The 18,273-nt window shown below is 66.2% G+C and overlaps 4 protein-coding genes across 4 annotated transcripts; 3 read left to right on the forward strand and 1 right to left on the reverse strand.

The window, feature by feature from the left end:
* The first annotated feature begins 3,066 nt into the window (after positions 1-3,066).
* On the forward strand, positions 3,067-10,604 carry CLCF1 (cardiotrophin like cytokine factor 1). The gene is made up of 3 exons (XM_074543681.1): positions 3,067-3,223; positions 8,409-8,575; positions 9,004-10,604. Exons 1-3 carry the CDS (start codon positions 3,196-3,198, stop codon positions 9,499-9,501), a joined length of 693 nt encoding a protein of 230 aa, XP_074399782.1. The 5' UTR covers positions 3,067-3,195; the 3' UTR covers positions 9,502-10,604.
* On the reverse strand, positions 10,545-13,530 carry LOC102062868 (glycine N-acyltransferase-like protein 3). The gene is made up of 5 exons (XM_005496869.3): positions 12,981-13,530; positions 12,461-12,568; positions 12,237-12,363; positions 12,041-12,158; positions 10,545-11,184 (listed from the first exon to the last, which is right to left on the reverse strand). Exons 1-5 carry the CDS (start codon positions 13,056-13,058, stop codon positions 10,782-10,784), a joined length of 834 nt encoding a protein of 277 aa, XP_005496926.2. The 5' UTR covers positions 13,059-13,530; the 3' UTR covers positions 10,545-10,781.
* Positions 13,451-15,718, forward strand: LOC102061810 (glycine N-acyltransferase-like protein 3). Its single transcript, XM_074543680.1, has 5 exons — positions 13,451-13,528; positions 14,079-14,186; positions 14,281-14,401; positions 15,062-15,182; positions 15,254-15,718. The coding sequence occupies exons 1-5, from the start codon at positions 13,451-13,453 to the stop codon at positions 15,672-15,674; spliced, it is 849 nt and encodes a 282-aa protein (XP_074399781.1). The 3' UTR covers positions 15,675-15,718.
* Positions 15,719-16,477: 759 nt separating this feature from the next.
* LOC113460539 (DNA polymerase delta subunit 4) lies at positions 16,478-17,780 on the forward strand. The gene is made up of 3 exons (XM_074543682.1): positions 16,478-16,923; positions 17,003-17,114; positions 17,203-17,780. The coding sequence occupies exons 1-3, from the start codon at positions 16,671-16,673 to the stop codon at positions 17,225-17,227; spliced, it is 390 nt and encodes a 129-aa protein (XP_074399783.1). The 5' UTR covers positions 16,478-16,670; the 3' UTR covers positions 17,228-17,780.
* The last annotated feature ends 493 nt before the right edge of the window (positions 17,781-18,273 follow it).

Below are 18,273 nucleotides of genomic sequence, written 5' to 3' on the forward strand. Positions count from 1 at the left end.
ATGGCGATGGTGGGCAAGGTGACGGCGCTGCTCCCTCGCACCCGGCGGGCTCGGGGCCGTGTCCCGGCTCCTTCCCGCTCCTCCGGCTCCCTTCCCGGCACATGGCACGGCGCCCTCGCCCGGGCAGAGGCTCGGCGAGACAGACGGCCACAGCTGGGCTGCCGCTGCCAGCCCGGCAGGAGGGGACACGCCGAGCCGGATGGCCGCTCCGCGCCCCTGCCCGCGCCCCAGCGCTGTCCCCACGGGGCCGGGCGCTGCCCGAGCCGAGCCCCGCTCCGGGGCTGCCGCCGGGGTTTCGGGGTTCGGGCAGCCCGGTCCCTGCCTCCCTCCTCCGGCCGCAAAGGGCAGCGCCCTTTGGAGGTGAGCTCAGCTGCCCGGTGACGGCCCCGAGGGCAGGGCAGGCACGGCCTCACCCACTCCGGGAGATGAGGAGGAGGAGGAACAGGATGTGAGGATGAAGCTTCGCAGCGCCTTGACCTGCCCGTGCCCCGTGCCCGCTTTGTGCCGGGGCCGGGGCTCCCTCCTGGCACCGCTGGCTGGCACAGGGAGAGCGGCTCAGGAGCTGCATCTGCCGGGCCGGGCTCCCTCCTCCTCCTCCTGTTCTCCTGTCTCAGGTGTGGACCCAGCGGGAGCCGTGGCAGCCGGAAAGCTCCGCAGACCCGGGCGCAGCGCGGGGTTTTGGGGAGGGGAGAAGGCAGCGAGGGCAGCCCCGCCGCCTCGGCAGCCTGCAGACCCCCGGGGACGGCCCGGCGTCTTTTCCCAACTGCTCCAGCGCTGCTGGCGGGATCTGCTGGCTCGGGGGGGAAACCAGATACGCTGCCCTGCGGCTGGGGGGGCGAGGGGCCGGCCCCACGCCGAGCGGACCCCCCCAGACACACTGCCGGGGCGCCGGGCCGGGGCTCCCCCCAGCCGCGGATCCTTTGGGCAGCTCCGTCCGGCACCGCCGCAGCCCCTCCGGATCCCCAGAGCTGCGGGGCGTCCCCCATTCACCCGGGGGAGGGGATCCAGAGTCCCCCTCGCCACCCCTGACATGTCTGTTGGGCGCGTCCTCATGGATTCAACACCAAATCCGCACTTCCCGAGCCATAAATCAGCCAGCAGCGCGTCCGTGTGTGGCTTGTCCCTACGGGGGGTCCCCAAACTGCTGCTAATGACTTCAGCACCCAGTGTCCCGGTGGGTTTGGGGACAGGGGGTCCTGCTGTGCACCCCGCGTCCCGCGGAAAGCCGGGAGGATGCGATGGCAGCCGGGAGGGCTCGGACCTGGCCAGGGCCGGGGTCTGGAGTGGAAGCGAATCCGCCTGTTACCTCCCGGCCCTTCCCGGCGCTCCCAGCGCCTTTGTTTTAAACAAAGCTTTTTTTGGGGGGAGCCAGGACGTTCCTCTCCCCGCCGAGAGAGCCCCGCGGCAGCACCCACTCATGGACGAGGGACACGAGGGGAAGGGACGGGGGGCTCCGGCTGTCGGGTCCCCTCCGGCGGCCGCTCCGCTCGGCCCTGGGGGTCTCCCCACGCCCCCCCAGCCCACCCCGCTCACCCCCGGTGGGCTGCGGGCAACGCCGCGGTCATTGCCAAGGGCCCCGCGGGCGCCGGGACGGGGATTGTCCTAACGGGGGAGGATAACCGGGAAGAAAGCGGCTCCGGCACCGGAGGGAAGGGGCTGGGGGGGCCCGGGGGCTCGGGGAGAAGCGAAGCCCCCGCTCGGGACGGAGGGTCCCCCGGGGCTGAGCCGCCGCAGCCGCTCCGGGGGGCTCCGGTTGTGCCGCCGGGACCCCGCCGCTCTCCCCCCGCTCCGCCGCTCACCTGCCGCCGTCCCGGCGGGGCAGCGCCCGCCGCGCTGCGGCTCCCGGAGCCGGGGGGGGTCCGCGGGGCCCGGACCCCCTCTCTCGGCCAGAGGGGAGGGGGCTGGCCGTGCCAGCGAGGAGCCGAGGACCCCCCCCTCCCCGCCCCGCCACCACCCTTCCCGCACCGGCCGGCCCCATCCCTCCGCCGCTCCTCCCCGCTGCCCCGGGGGGGGAAGGAAGGGGGGGCAGGCTGGCACCCCACGCCCCCCCCGGCCCCGGCCCCGCCAGAGGAGCCGCTCCGCCGCACCTCGCCCCGTCCCCCGCCGTCCTCCCCTCCCCGGACCCCCCCTCCGTCCCGTCCCCCCCGTGCTCCCCCCGGGACCGGGCTCTCGGCTCTGTGCGCGGGGAGGAGAAGAGGCGAGAGGGCTCGGAGCGGCAAATGGGAGCCGCAGTCCCGGGCCGGTGTGCGGGACCGCTGCCTGCCCGCCCGGGGAGCCCAGAGCACGCACGCAGCGCCCCGGCCCCGCGCCCGTCCCGCATGGAGCTGAGAGCAGGTAGGAGACCGTCCCGGGGGGAGCACGGGCCCCGCACCGGCCCCGCCGCTGCCACTTTAACAAAAGCCGGGCGGGAGCCAGAAGCGCACCGGGGGCGCAGCAAGGCAGAAAGCGGGGGTCCCCCCCTTCCCAGCCGGCCAGCGGCACCCCGGGGGACCCCCCTCTTCCCTTCCCTCCCCTCCGCCTTCCGCAGCGCCGGGGCTCGGCTCCAGCCTCCCAACCTCTGCCCGGTGCCGGGAGCCCGGGATGGGGATGGGGAACGGGGGGATGAAGCCGGGGCCGGGGGGGAGAGGGAGGGAATGAATGGAGCCCGCTCTTGTGTACAATTGCATCAAATACATTCTTTAAAGCAACCTGGTTCTGCTTAACACTTGAATTGGGAAAAAAAAAAAAAAAAAGAGGAAAGAAGGAGGCAGCAGCTTGGAGAGGGTGGATGCGAGCTCCAGTTTTTTTTTCCTTTTTCTTTTTTTTTTTTTATTCCTGCATTCCTGGACCCCAATCAAAAGAGCAAATCAAGGGAGGTGGAAGGGGGGAACGGCGGCGAGCGAGGCAGCCGGAGCGCGGTGCGAGCCCTCCACACCCCAAAAACCCACCCAACCCGCCCCGGTTTTTCTTTTTTTTTTTTTTTTTCCACCTAACACCCGAGCGAGCCCAAACCAAAACAAATAGAGACCGAGGGAAAAAAAAAAAAAAAAAAAAAAAAAAAAAAAAAAAAAAGAAAGCCAGAAACCAACCCAAAAAAAAAAAACCACCACCCAACCCTGAGCGCGAGAGAAGCAGCGAGCCAGGGCTGAGGCTAGCGGGCGGGCTCGGGGAGCCGAGCAAGAGCCGAGCCCCCCAAAATCCCCCCGCACCCCGACTATGCTAAATGTAACCGGGGAGCTCTCAGGTAAGCCCGCGGCGCTGGGTGCGGGGCGGGGGGCTGCCCCAACTCCCCTGCCTGCATCTGCCGGCAGTTTTTTTCCCCTTTCCAAACCGACTGCTGATTTTAATTTGATGTGATTAAAACGTCTGTCTGGCTTTGGGATTGATTTAAGACTTTCCCCTCTCTAGGTTGGGTTGTTGTTTCTTTTTTTTTTTTTCTCTTTTTTTTTCCCCTTTCTCTCCTTCCCTCTTTTCCATGCATGTTTGTGATTACCAGGGAGGGAACCGCCGCTGAGCACGGAGAATTAAACCCCGGGACCGACAGAGGGGAGGAAAAGGAAAGTCGGTGGGATTTATGGGGGGCTGCAAGAGTTAGTTTTCCTGCCCGGGGCTGCATTTCGGGGCTTGACACGGGATCCGCCGCTGGAGCCGGCGTCGTTCCTGCGGGACCCGGCAGCGGGGTTGGGGTGCCGGGGAGGGGGCGGCTTTGTTCCCTCGGCCCCGGCGGCCACCGGCACCGCCGGGGCGGCAGCGGGGCCGGCCGGCCTGGCGGCACACCGGCACCGGGGGCTGCTCGCCCGGAAAATGCTGGAAAACACCCTTAAAAGGTCAAAGTGTGGGCGCCGCCAGGCTCGCCGGGGTCCCGGGCGGCGGCACCGGGGCCGGGGCAGCACGAGGCCGCCGCCGGGTTCGGCTCCGGCTCCCGCGATGCCGCCGTGACGCAGGACGGGCACGGCAGGGCGAGCGCCGGCGAACCGGAAAAGCGAGGCCGGGATCCCCGGCGGCTCCGTCGCCCTCCCTTGCCCCTTCCTCTCCCCCTTCCCGCCGCAGCCGGGCCCGGCGGACGTGGCCGGACCGGTGGCACGGCCGGTGCCGAGGCCTGCGGGGACGGGCGGGGAAGGGGACGCCGAGGAGGAGCCGCGGCGCTGGGGCTCGTCCGGCGGGACCCCGTTCCCGTTCCGGGACATCCCCAGCCGGGCGGTGTCGGGACTCTCGGCATCCCCGGTGTCCCTGTTTAGCGGGCGGTGCGAGGGCACGGTGGCGGCCGCACATCTGGGCTGCATTAGGCGCAGGCTCCGCTGGGAAATGCGGAGGGCTCTGCTTACAGGGCCGCGCTGGGGGGAGATTTATGCCCTGCTAAGTGGCACCGAGCCCCATAAATCATCCCCCCGCGCCCCCCGGGGCTGCAGCGCCGGCGTCCCGGTGCCACCGTGCCAGCACCGCCGTCCCAGCGAGGGCAGGCTGGTGGGGATGCACTCCTGGATGGGCTGGCTGGGAAATCTGGGATATCTCGGAAGCAGCTGGCCCGGCAGTGCTGTGGCTGCGTGTGGCACGTGGCCTGTGGGTGACAGAGGCGTCCCAGGCCTCAGCAGGGTGCTGTGGGGACATCAGGGCATGGCCGTGCCCACCAGAGCACTGGTGCCACACTGAGCCAGGCAGGCAGGCAGTGTCCCCATGGCAGGCGATGTCAGCGGGGCCGGAGGTGCCAAGGTGTGTCACCCACGGCTCTGTGGTGCCACGTGGGCTGGCACCGGGTGTCCCCTGCCCCGCTGGAGGGCGGCCAGCCTGGCTCTGTGCTGGTGAGCCCCCAGAAAGCCCCTGGAGGGCTCTGTGGCTCCGTGACCAGCGCCGGGAGTGGCAGGAAGGGATGGAGGTGCCTCTCAGGGCGTGCGTGTGGGGCAGCGGGGTCTGGTTGGGATTAGGGGCCTGCGCCCCCCTCACCGCCGGGGGTGTTTCCATGGTGCCGCTGGCTGGAGCCGGAGCTGGATGGGAAATCCAGGCCCAACTAATTACGGCCTCGCTGGAGTCTCCCGTGCGCGGCCGCATTTATAAACACACGGAGGAGACAGGATGTAAACACAGCGCCGCGAGCGAGTGAGAGCAGGCACGGCCTGCACCAGGGGGGACGCGGGGCCTGAGCCCCCCGCCCCACCACCCACCCCTGGCACGGCAGCTTTGCCATGGATGGATGGGATGGATGGGATGGGATGGGATGGGATGGGATGGGATGGGATGGGATGGGATGGGATGGGATGGGATGGGATGGGATGGGATGCATGGGATGGGATGCATGGGATGGAGTGCGGCAGAATGGGATGGATGGAATGGGATGGGGACCCCGCAGCGGTGGCCGTGGGTGCTGTTGGGGAGCAAGGGCACACGTGTTCTTCCTGTTGGAACTTGGGGAATGCTGTGTCTGTGGTATCTGGGTGTGGAAGGTGAGCATCCCTGTGTCCCCACCGTGCCAGCTCCACAGGGACGCTGCTGTGCTGTGGTGTCACCTCCCCAGACACGGCAGGGTTAAATGCCAGCAATGTGGGGACACAGAGGCCGCTGTCCATGAGTGTCACCCACTCCAGGCCCCTCAGAGCTGGCGGCCACACTGGGCTGGGAAACACCCCGTGAGGGGTTAAGCGGTGCCCGTTGGTGGCCAGGACAGTGGCTGGCGTAGCGGGGACAAGGCTGCTTTGTCCTCTGTGCCACAGCCATGCCTGGCCACCGCCAGACCTCCCGTGCTGGCCTCAGGAGCGGGGCTGCGGGCTGGGACGGGGCTCTGCTGGCCGCTGGCCGCCGGCCCATCAGATACAGGGCAGCTCCCGCCGCGGCGCTGGGGCCGCCTCGGCCCCGTCCTGGGCCGGGGCTCCGGGGCCGGGGGGTCTCCCCTTCCCGCCGCCGCCCCCGCCGACAGGCTTTCGGGAAAGCGGCTCTGTGGTCGCGCAGCCCTGGCGGCTCTGCCCACAGCATGCCCGGCGAACAGCTCACCGTCTCCGTGGCCGAATTCCTGCCTCGGCCGCTGGCCGGGAGGTCTGGCCAGCGCTGCTGCCTGCGCTGCCAAGCGGGTGGCAGGCAGGGGGTCCCCGGTGTCACCCCAAAGGGGGCGAGCCGCGTCCCCGCTGCCACGTGTGCGGTGGGTGTCCGTGGCAGCGCCGGTGTGTGCGGGTGGGTGTGCTGGCAGAGCAGGGGGTGCCCGCTGCCCTGGCCCCCCGTCACCTCGGCTGCTCGGGTGTCCCCAGGGCCCAGCGGGTGACCCCGGGCAGGCACGCCATGAGCTGCTTACGTGGGCTGGGAGCATCCTGGCCGCGCTCCAGGGCCGGTTTTGAAACCCTCGGGCTCTTCCTCTCCGACGTCACCGGGATCCAGCTGTGCCGGCTGGAGCCTCCCTCCTCCACTGTCTGTGCCGGTGGGTGCCCGGCGCCAGCCGCGGGGACACGGTGGGCAGGGGACAGCGGGGGCACCGGCTGTGGCTGGGCCATTGTCACTGCTGGGCCACAGTCACCGTCACTGCTGTGCCACTGTTATCGTCACTGCTGTGCCACGGTCATTGTCACTGCTATGCCACGGTCACTGTCACTGCTGTGTCATGGCCACCCTCATTACTGTGCAGTGTCACTGTCACTGCTGTGTCATGGCCACTGTCAGTGCTGTGCCCCAGTCACTGTGTCATGTGTGTCATGGTTACCGTCACTGCTGTGCCCCAGTCACTGTCACTGCTGTGCCAGGGTCACCATTGTCACTGTGTCACGGTCACCTCTGCCCAGCACCATCCATTCTGTGCATCCCACCGTTCCCACCCCTCAGACACCCACCTCCATCCCCTTCCTCCACCATCCTCATCCTCGTGTCCAGGCCACCTGCCCGGGATCCTCCATGGCTGCATCCCAATCTCCCATCCCTGCCATCCCCCCCCATCCCGCTCCCCGGCTGTGTTTGGTTTGGCACCGGCCAGGCCGGGGCGGGTGTAAATCCCGCCTGGAAACCGGAGCCGGCGGCGGGCGAGGGTCCGGCCAAAGCAAACACCGAGGGGGGGGGGGTTCTGTGTGCTGTGAGTCACCGCGGCCCCCCCGCCCCCCCCGGCCCACGCTCGCACGCACTGGGAGCCGGCCGCACGCTCCGTGCACCGGGAGGCACCGGGACACACCGGGACACACTGGGATGCACGCACGGGGGACACGGGGGCACGTGGCGCCACGTGGGGTGTCACAACGCGGTGTGGCATGGTGTGTCCACAGCGTGTCACACGTGGGTGGCACATAACGGAGTGTCCTCCCCGATGGGGTATGTGCACAGCACGCTGCATGCTCGCCCGGCATGTCCTGTGAGTGCCACACGTGTCACACGCCCGTGTGGGAGGTGACACACCTGGGTGGTGTCTCATGCGTGTGGTGCGTCACACGTGTGCACGGTGTCACACTGCATGGTGTCACACGTCTGGAAAATGCCGTGTTCCCCACGTCTGTGTGATGCATACACATCAGGTGCATCCCAGGCGTGCCTTGGACGCATCCCAGAGGTGTCACGAGTGTCCTGCACACCTCCGCAGTGCGTCCCAGGCGTGACAGTGCCCTGCACACCTCCGGGGTGCATCCCAGGTGTGACAGTGCCCTGCACACCCACGGGGCACTCGCATCCCCCACAGCGAGGTTTGCGGTTTGCAGGACACCCAGGGCGGTGATGCCGCTGTGGCCGGAGCCGGGGTGTCCCCGAGGGCCGCCGTGCGTCACCCGCGGCCGGTGACGGGGAGCGGTGACGCGCGGGGCGCGGGGTGCTGCCCGCAGCGGGAGCCCCGCGGTGCCGAGCCGTGCCAGCGGCCGGGCTTTCCCGGGAAGCGCTGCCGGGAAGGCCGGCTGTGGCGAGCCGGGGGTGCCAGCTGGCCGCAGCGTGCTGGCCGCGGGCCGTGACCTTTGCGGAGCCGCCGGCCGCGCTCCGGGGCCGCCCTGACGTCAGGCCGGTGATGACGGGGACCCCGCCGGCGCTTTCCGGTGCCTCCGCAAAGGTCACCCCGCGCCCCGGCCGCTCCGAGGAGCCGCTTCCCACCCCCCTCCCCCCCATATTCCCGGTGGCCCCTCGGCGGGGGTCCCCGCTGGGTGCCCGGGCCGCTCCGGCGTTGGCGGTGCCCAAATATATCCCAGGCGTGTGTGTCCCGGCGAGAATGCCGCGGCCGCGCTGCTCCAGACCATATAAAGGATTGTTGGTGCAGCCGCGGGCGGGAGCGCTCCGAGGGGAGCCGGGGGGTCACCGCGCTGAGGTGGGGGGTTCCTGCTGCTCCGGGGGCTGCTGAGGTGAGGGGGATCCCACCCTCCCCTCCTCCGTGCCTCAGTTTCCCCTCGCTCAGACGGATGACTCGGGGATACTCTGCAGGCTCAGCGCCGCACACACGGAGTCGGAGTGTCCCTGTTACCCCGCCCTGAGGTGCTGTGTGTCCCCCACAGGTGACTCTTGGGGGATCTTCACCTTCCTGTGCGCCGCGCTTTGCAACCTGCCGGCGCTGCCGGCGCTGAACTGCTCCGAGGAGCTGGGCGCCGGCCAGTCCATCCAGCAGACGTACGACCTGACCCGCTACCTAGAGCACCAGCTCCGCACCCTCGCCGGCACCTACGTGAGTTCCCAACGCTGCACCCCCCGTGATATCCACCCCGTGCCCAGCTGCTCCCACGCCGGAGGGCGCGGAAATGCCTCATCGCCCCCCGGGCGCAGGGCGGCTCCCGGGCACCCTCCCCTCGGCCCGTGATTCCGTCATGGGCGCGGGCATCCGCCTCTCCCTCCCCGCCGGCGTCGCCGACTCACCCGGAGGTTCCCCGTCCCTGCCCTGACGTGCCCTCGGCGGGCCCGGCGCGTTCGGTGCCAAGCGGTGACGGTGGCACCGCCCGGGCCGCGCTGGAACCTCCGGCTGGGGCCGGGCACGAGGGGGACGTGACGGGAGAAGGGAGAGCCGGGATGAGCGGGATGAGCGGGATGAGCGGGACGTGGAGCTGGGCACGGGGTGGATTTGTATCCCTGACCCCCGGCACCCCCATTCCCTTGCAGCTGAACTACCTGGGCCCCCCGTTCAATGAGCCCGACTTCAACCCGCCGCGGCTGGTGCGTGCCGAGCCACGCGTGCCCAGCGCCACCGTGGACCTGGACCTGTGGCGGGGCCTGACGGACAACGCGCGTCTGGCCGCCAACTACCGGGCCTACAGCCGCCTGCTCTGCTACCTGCGGCTGCTGGACGGGCAGGTGGGCACGGCCGAGCTGCGCCACCGCCTCGCCCACTTCTGCGCCAGCCTGCAGGGGCTGGTGCTCAGCATCGGCGGCGTCATGTCCTCGCTGGGGTACCCGCTGCCCGCCGGGCCCGCCGCGCCGCCCGCTGGGCCCCCTGGAGCACACACTGCCCCCAATGACTTCCTGAAGAAGATGGATGATTTCTGGCTGCTGAAGGAGCTGCAGACCTGGCTCTGGCGCTCGGCCAAGGACTTCAACCGCCTCAAGAAGAAGGTGCCGCCCGCTGTGGTCACCCTACGGCTGGAGGCGAGGGGGTTCTGAGCACCTGCTGGGCTCCAGTGCCACCACGGCCACGCAGGTCCCCTCTCCACCACTGGTGTGCCTTGAGAAATGGGGCTCCAAACCCCAAACCACCCCACAACCTCATCATCACCTGGCAGTGCCTTGAAAGATGGGGCTCCTGACATCACGTGTCATCACAGCCACCCTGCCGCCCCTCCATTATCATCATCATCATCATCATCATCATATTGTGCCTTAAGGAACAGGGTTCCTGACCCCAAGTGCCACCATGCCACCCGGTGTTCCCTGTCCACCACCAGGGTGCTTTGAGAAATAGGGTTTCTGACCCCCAAGTGCCCCCACAGCCACCTCACAATCCCACTTTCACCATGGTGCCTTAAGTCAGGGGCTCCTGACCCCAAGTGCCACCCACCACAGCCACCTCACATCCCCTCTGTCACCACACTCTGCTGTATGGGATGCATCTCCTGACCCCAAGTGTCACCAAAACCACTCCATGTCCCCTCTTCACAACCAGTGTCCCTTCAAAACTGTCTCCTGACCCTGGAGTGCTGCCAAAGCCACCCCACATCCTTATCACCACCCAGCTGTGCCTTAAGGGGTGGGGTTCCTCACCCCTAAGTGCCACCACAGTCACCCCGCAGCCCCTCCGTCACTAGGTTGTGTCTTAAGGGACAGGTGTCCTGACTCTCACGTGCCCCTCCATGGTCCCCAAGCCCCAGTGTGCCTGTCCCCATCCCTAAAATCTCCAGAGTGGGTGAAAACCCCGCCCATCCCAAAAAGGACCAACGCGCTCTGAGCATAGGAATAACCCCCTCCCCAGCCAGCAGCAAGCCACGCCCCCGGAGCAATAGGCTCCGCCCCATACGGCAATAAGCCCCTCCCACTCGCCTGTGTAGCAAGCCCCGCCTCCTCCCCGCCGCAGGCCCCGCCCCCTGACCCAAGCCCCGCCTCCCCATGGGTGCCCATCGATGGGCGGTGGGGCGAGGCCGTGGGGCGCGGCCGCTGTCCCGGTGCGTCTGTGAGTGTTTATTTATTGGAGATGTTTATTTATTGGGGTATTTATTGCAGAAGATCTATTCTTGTATGAACGAATAAAAGCCTTTCTCCAGCCCCCCGCCTCGCCCGTGCTGCACCCTGGTCACGGCTCCGTGTGGAATTTGGGCTGCTCCCGTCAGTGCCATCAGCAGGAATCAGGGTGAAGGGCTCCAAGTGTGGGCATTGGGGTGTTCCCCTTTCTCGCAGGGTGGGGATTCAGGTAACCCCACCCTGAGGACAGGCACTCCCCTCCCTGGGCACTACTTGGGGGTGCCCAGGATCATGTGGAAGGTTCCGGGCTGGGGCTCAAAGCCGATGGCCTGCAGGGCGTGCAGCGAGGCCGTGTTGTGGGGCAGCACGGCGCAGTAGATGGGGAAGCCGCGGGCGTGCAGCTCCCGGCCCAGCGCGTTCAGCGGGAGCCCGGTGAGGCCGCGGCCGCGCCAGGCGGGCACGGTGTAGCCGTGGCGCAGGCAGCCCTGCCCGTCCAGCAGGCTCCAGGACACCGGGCGGCCCCGCGGGCCCAGCAGGCAGGCGGAGGGCAGTGCCCGCACCAGCCCCAGCAGGAACGCCCGGCTGCGGGCATTGCCCCCCAGCGCCCACGTGGCGTTGAGCAGAGAGATGTGGGATGGAGACACGGGCGCCAGGCGCAGGCCCGGGGGCATCCTGCAACAGAGCATGGCAGAGGGGGGAATGCTGAACGCTGGTTCCAGCTGGGATGGCAGATGGGGTGGGATTGGGAACCCCTGTGCCACCCAGGGATGGAATATGGGACCCTTATACCACTCAGGAGTAGGATTGGGGACCCCTGTGCCACCCAGAGATGGAATATGAGACCCTGGTTTCCCCAAGGGATGGATTTGGGAACCCCTGTGCCACCCAGGGATAGAATATGGGGCCCTTATACCGCCCAGGAGTAGGATTGGGGACCCCTGTGCTACCCAGGGATGGAATCTGGAACCCTCATGACACCTAGGAGTGGACTGGGGACCCCAGTGCCACCCAAGGATGTGCTCAGTGATCCCACTCATGTCACCTAGTGACCCCTGTGCCACTCAGGCAAGTGCTCAGGGACCCCTATGCCACCCAGGGATGGAATTTGGGACCCTTGTTTCCCCTAGGGATGGGATTGGGAACCCCTGTGCCACCCAGAGATGGACTCTGAGACCATCATAACACCCAGGAGAGGGACTGAGGACCCCTGTGCCACCTGGAGGTGTGCTCAGTGATCCCTCTCATGTCACCCAGTGATCCCTGTGCCACTCAGGCAAGTGCTCAGGGACCCCTGTGCCACCTAGGGGTGTGCTTAGTGATCCCACTCATGTCACCCCATGCCTGTCAGGGAGGTGCTTGGAGACTGCTGTGCCACCAAGAGAGGTGACTATGATCCCCCTGTGCTACCCAGAAATGTGACAGGTCTCCGTGTGCCACCCAGGGATGTGACTGGTCCCTCAGTGCCCATGTGCCCCCAGAGCCCCCTGTCCCCTCAGTGTCCCCTGTGCCCCCAGTGCCCCTCACTCACTGCTTGCGGGGCTGGGGGGGCTCAGGGCTCATCAGTGCCCGGTACTGGATCATCTCCACCTTCAAGCCCCTGGCACTGGCCACCTCCTGCACGGCCTGGTCCAGCCCATCCTGCATCCCTGGGACACCCTGTCAGTCAGACAGGGGAGCCAGATGGAGGGCAGAGGAGCCCAGTGTCCTCCCAGTGCCATACTTACCCAGAATCTGGAAGGCTCTTTCCCGGGTCACGGCCTCAGTGCCCTCCAGCAGTGCCTGCAGGGCTCCCTTGTCCCGGTAGAACACGGACAGCTGGTTGGTGTAGTAGTCCTTGGGGTCCCTGTGGTCCTGGGAGGGACATGGAGCTGAGGGTGGCACCCCAGTTCCCAGGCCCTTGGGGTGTGGGGTGCTGCTGCCAGGGCAGGGGCAGCACCCAGGGCAGCACCTCTGGGCGCAGGCGGGTCAGGACGATGCTGAAATTGGGCCAGGAGTCCACCAGCACCTCGTGGGAGGCCGGGTTCCCCCTGGCCACCGTCATCACTGTCCCCAGGACCTGCATGGAAGGTCATTGTCACCTGTAGGACAGGGCGGAGGGGACACAGGGGTGCCCAGAGTCCCTGTGGTCCCTCACCAGCAGGGGAGAGGGAGCAGCAGAGACCCCAAGGTGTCTGTCTGCAGCAGGGCAGGGGAGAGGGGACACAGGGGTCCTTGTCACCACCAGGGTACATGGGGAGGCAGAGGGGTCCCAGGGTCCTCATACTGGCAAGGCAGGGGACGGGGGACAGGGACAGGGGGGTCCCGGGAATCAGCAGCACTGACAGGACAAGGGTGAGGGGACAAAGGAGACCCCAGAGTCGTCACCACCGACAGAGAGGGAGGGACAGAGGGACAGAGGGATCCCCAGGGACTCTGTCACCAGCAGGACAGGGCAAAGGAGACAGAGGGAGCCTCGGGGTGGCTGTTACCGGCAGGGTGGTGGGCAGGCTCTTCCGCAGGGTCTCCTCCAGGAGCTGCAGCTGGGCTGGGCACCTCAGGATCTGCATGGCTTCGTGACCGTGAGGCAGGTGGGGACACCAAGGATCCGTGGGGAGCTGGTGGCACTGGGGTGATTTCCCAGAGTGTCCCAGACAGGCACCCGTCCTCAGGTGGCCACAGGGCTGGCCCAGTGCCCAGTGTTCAGCAGGATGGACCCTGCCCGCTGCCCCCCAAGGCAGGGGGCACTCGCTGGCCCGTGACAGCTGCGGTAACCATTGTCACCAAGCGCCACACTGTCTCCAGTCTCCCACTCCACGGCCCCCTGGAACCCACAGACTCAGGACTCTTGCAGGGTGAGTGCTGGAGGAGATGGGGGCCATGGGGAAAGGGATGGGGACAGGGACAGGGGCCATGCCTGGTGGCCCTGTCCCCCTGTTACTGAGGGTCTCTCAGCAGGACAATGAAGATCCTGACGTGCTCTGCCCATCTGCAGCAACTGGAGGGGATCCTGAGGAAGAGCCTGCCCATTGCCCTGCCGGTGATGGGGACCCCACTGTCACCCCTGCTCTGTGTCACGATGGGGACCCCAATGCCACCCTCACCCTGCCAGTCACAGTGACCCCACTGTCACCCCTGCCCTGTGCCATGACTGGGACACGAATGCCACCCCCACCCTGCCAATCACAGGGACCCTGCTGTCACCCCTGCCTTGTGCCATGACTGGGACACCAATGCCACCCCCACCCTGCCAGTCACAGGAACCCCGCTGTCACCCCTGCCCTGTGCCACGATGGGGACACCAATGCCACCCCCACCCTGCCAGTCACAGGGACCCTGCTGTCACCCCTGCCCTGTGCCATGACGGGGACACCAGTGTCACTCATCTGTTGCTGTGATGGGGACCCCAATACCACCCCTGCTGGTGACGGGGACCCCTGTGTCATTAGGGACCCTTTTTGCTGGCCTGTTCCCCACACCTGCCCCCCTCCCCTTAGCTCTGACCCCACACTGCCCCCATATCAAGCCCCCATCCCTGACCCCCATCTGTCCCCTCCTTGTCCCTCATGGCTGACCCCCTTTTCCCCCAGGTCTTCGGGGCAGTGCTGAACATCAACCGGGGCAACCCTGGCCAGTTCGAGGTGCTGGTGGACAAGTGGCCCGAATTTGGCGCCGTGCTGGCCCGGCCCAGTGGAGAGGTGGCCAGTGGGGACATGGGGCGCTGCAGGAGGGGGGTGACACGGTGCCCTGGCACGTGCCAAGCGTGCTCAGAGCAGCCATGGGTGCCCCCAGGTGCCGGCCAACGATGGGTACTGGAACACGCAGGCGGCGTTCTACCGGGATCTGGGCGCGTACCGGGCGCTGCTGGAGACCCCTGGCTGCCTGCGCTGGGACGCCGCCTTCACCCTCATCGGTGGCCTGGGGACATCCTAGGGAGGGACTGGGCAGCACTGGGAGTGTGGGACACCAGGGAGAGCTGGTGGAGGCAGGGAGGAGCTGGGAGGTACTGGTGGAGGGGATTGGGAGTGCTGGAGGACATTGAGGATGGGTGTTTGGGTGCTGCGGAGCACTGGAGGCCTGATTTGGTGTGCTGGCATGGGGGTTTGGTGGGTGATACCAGCGGGGAATGTTGGGGTGAGATTTGGGGGTGCTGGGGAGCAGCAGGGAATTGCACTGCTGGGTGCCTTGGAAGCAGGGTCCTGTGGGGGGTGCTGGGGTTGAACTTGGGGTTTCTGGGGCTCTGGGAAGCATTGCAGCTGGATTTGTGGGTCCTGGGGGACAGTGAGGGTACTGGGGCTGGACTTGAGGATGCTGGAGGCACTGGGAAGCATTGCAGCTAGATTTGTGGGTCCTTGGGAACACTGCGAGTGCTGGGGGTGGACTTGGGGATGATGGGAGCGGGATTGGGGTACTGGGCACGCTGGAAGCAGGGATTTGGGCACTGGGAATAGAGGCTGGTGTTGCAGGTAGGCCCTGGGGACACTGAGGAGGACACTGGGGTCATACAGGGGCACTGGGAACAGGGATGGTGGGGTACAGGGGGAACAGACCCCCCTGACACTCCCATCCCCAGGGCTGCAGGATGGGCTGGCCACGGTGTCCCAGGAGCTGGCAGGGAAGAAGGGTGTGGAGCTGGACATCGTCGAGTACTACTCCTACTGGCACCCTGACCCCAGCAGCATGCCGGAGCCCCGGTGAGAGCCCCCCACCCTTGTCCCCACACGGGGACACCCCCGAGCCCCCCACTAACCCCTGCCTCACCCAGGCCGGCCCCCGGGGTGCGCGTGGGCTCCCTGAGCCCCTCGCACGTGGATCTGCTCAACGAGACGTGGCCCTACGGGGGCAACGCCCGCAGCCGGCGCTTCCTGGCCGAGATCTTGGGCCGCTTCCCGCAAGTGTGCCTGCAGGACAGCAGCGGGCAGCCCGTGGCCTGGGTGCTGACGGATCATTTCGGGACGGGCACCCACAGCTACACCCTGCCCGAGCACCGGCGGCACGGGCACATGCAGGTGGCGCTGACGGTGGCGGCGCAGCGGGCACACGCCCGTGGGTTCCCCACCTTCGGGCACACGGCACTGGGCAACCGGCCCATGCAGCAGCTGCAGGAGATGCTGGGGAACCAGCGCCTGCCCGGGGTCTGCCGCTACATCCTGCACAATCCCGGCCTGGACAGGGACGGGCCCTGAGGCCCTGCTGTCCCCTGTCCTGCACAATCCCGGCCTGGACAGGGACGGGCCCTGAGGCCCTGCTGTCCCCTCTTTGTGCTGACATCAAATTAAACAGCGGTGTGGAGTTTTGTGGGTTTTGTGTCCCCCCAGCACTGACAGTTACAGCGGGGACACAGCTTGGTGGCTCACGTGTCACCGCTGAGGCACACGGCGGGATCCCCTGGGAGTCACCCCGTTCCAGGACATGCATCTCAGTTATTCTCAGTTCCCCAAGGGAGGGCTGAAAGCCGCAGGCAAATCTGCACTGGTGGCACCTGCAGTGTCACCCCCTGAACCAGGGTGGTGTCACCACAGCTGGGGGTGGGACAGGCAGGCACTGGGGGGACAAACAGTGACACACCGGACAGTGGGACAGGGCAGACGGTGACAGTGTCACAGCGTGAGTCGTGGTTTGGGGGCCTGATGGGAACAGACAGGGGGGTGACAGTGTTCAGGCCGGTAGGGTGTGCTGGGATGGGGATGACAATGTCCAGGTGGACAGGAAGAAACCACAAGGGTGACAGTGCCTGAGGTGATTGGGACTGTCACAGGGGTGACAATGCCAGAGCGTAGTGGGCACAACTGGGAGGTGGCATTGCCTGGGGTGACAGTCACTGACATGGGTGACAGTGCCAGGGTAACAGGGAGCACTGGGATGGAGGTGTCAGTGCCCTCGGAGTGACAGGAACTGCCGCGGGGGTGACAGTGCGGCTGCTGGCAGGGACAGCATGGGGAGGTGACAGCACCCGGGGACAGCCGGGGGGTGCCGAGCGGGGCGGGGTACAGGGGACACTGCAAGAGTGGCGGAAGGTGGCAGCGGCCGAAGGTGGCAGCGGCCGAGGCGCCCATGGCCGGTGGCCCAGCCCGGCCCCGCCGCTTCCGCCCGGCCGCGGGCAGGGGCGGGTCCCTGCCGCCGGTTCCCGGTAGTGGCGGGTCCCGCCCGGTTCCCGGTAGCGGCGGGGCCGTGCCAGCTCCATGTCGCGCAGGGCCATGGAGCAGCCCCGGCGCATCACCGACTCCTTCCCGCGGCGGCGGCGGCGGCGGGGCCCGGGGCGGCCCCCGGGCCGGCTCAAGGACAGGAAGGACAAGGATAAGGACCAGGACCAGGACAAGGCGCAGCTGAAGGTGCGAGAATGTCCCCGCGGCCCCTCGCAGCCCCCCCTGGACCCGGCGCTCATGGAGATGTTGCGGCGCTTCGACCTCTCCTGGGAGTACGGACCCTGCAGCGGTGAGCACCCCCGGTTCCCCCGCTTGTCCCGGTGGTCCCGGGCTCCCCCCGGCCCCGCTGAGACCCCGGTATCCCGCAGGGATCACCCGCCTGCAGCGCTGGGAGCGGGCACAAGAGCTGGGGCTGAGCCCCCCCGGGCCCATCCGTGACGCCCTCCTGGAGCACCGCGACAACCCCGATGTCGCCTACAGGTGGGTGTGGGATGGGGAGGCATGGCATGGGATGACATGGCATGGGATGCCACCTGCCCTCCCCGCTGACCCTGCTGTGTCCCCACAGCCTGTGGCACGAGTACGAACTGTGAGCGGCTGCGCCAAGGGAGCAGAGAAACAATTCCCGACACCCCCAGACCCTTTTGCAGGGACCCCGGGTGGATTAAAGCTGGTGTGAGCGAAGGAAGGGGTGCCGTGTGCTGTCTGGGGGGCACGGGGTGGGGTGAAGCCCTTGGGGTGCAGGGGGAGGGCAGGGAGTTGCATTCCCCCCAAAAAAAAGCCAGGTGGGGTGTCCATCTCACAGTTTGATGTCACTTAGCTGGGACTCAGGGAGAAAAATGTGTTCTTGGGTGGAGAAAGGGAGGTGGGATTTTTTTCCCCCAGGAATGGGGTGAAAAAATGAAGAATGAGGTATAAAATCAGCTGAAAGTGAGCTCAGGTGGCTGACGATGGTGGGGATGTCCTGCAGCGAGGTGGGAAGAGTGTCCTGTGGGATTCATATGTTTAATAGCCCAAATCAGCAGCTTTGCTGTGTGCAGAATCAAAAATAACAGGATGTGTCTGTTAATTATTCAGGTTATCAATGACTTAATTCACCAGCTCTTTCTGTTGTTTCATCAATAAAATAAATTGTTTCTCTCTGTGGTGGGTCTAGCTTTGATTAAATGCTACTGCACCCACTAGAATGTATTTACTTATTTTTTGTTGATTGTTTTGGCACTTTTTATCAGCTTTAATTTTGGAGATATGGATGTTTATATGGTGGACTTTTATAGATAGTTTTTTATCTTGGTAGTGATGTTTTTTTACTTTTTAGCAGTCTTAATTGTTTTTTTTTTTTAATGCTGCTAATTAGTCTTTTTAAATTTTTCTAGCTATCCTCACAGAGTAGTGATTACTACTTATGAATTAGTGTAGAGATAGGGTTTTGGCTGCAATGGAGCATTGGAGCCAGCAGTAATTTGAGATGAGGTGGGATAAAGTGGGATGGGTGGGGGGTCACTCATAACTCCCATCCCACTTGCACTGCAGGCTCCTGACTCTCTGGATTGCATTATCCAGCTGGATCTGGTCCTGCTGTTGGACCTGCAGTCACATGGATATCTTCTACAGACAGGACATAATTCCTCTGCTGGGC

This window comes from Zonotrichia albicollis, chromosome 6 (assembly GCF_047830755.1).
Source record: "Zonotrichia albicollis isolate bZonAlb1 chromosome 6, bZonAlb1.hap1, whole genome shotgun sequence".
Taxonomy (NCBI): Eukaryota; Metazoa; Chordata; class Aves; order Passeriformes; family Passerellidae; genus Zonotrichia; species Zonotrichia albicollis.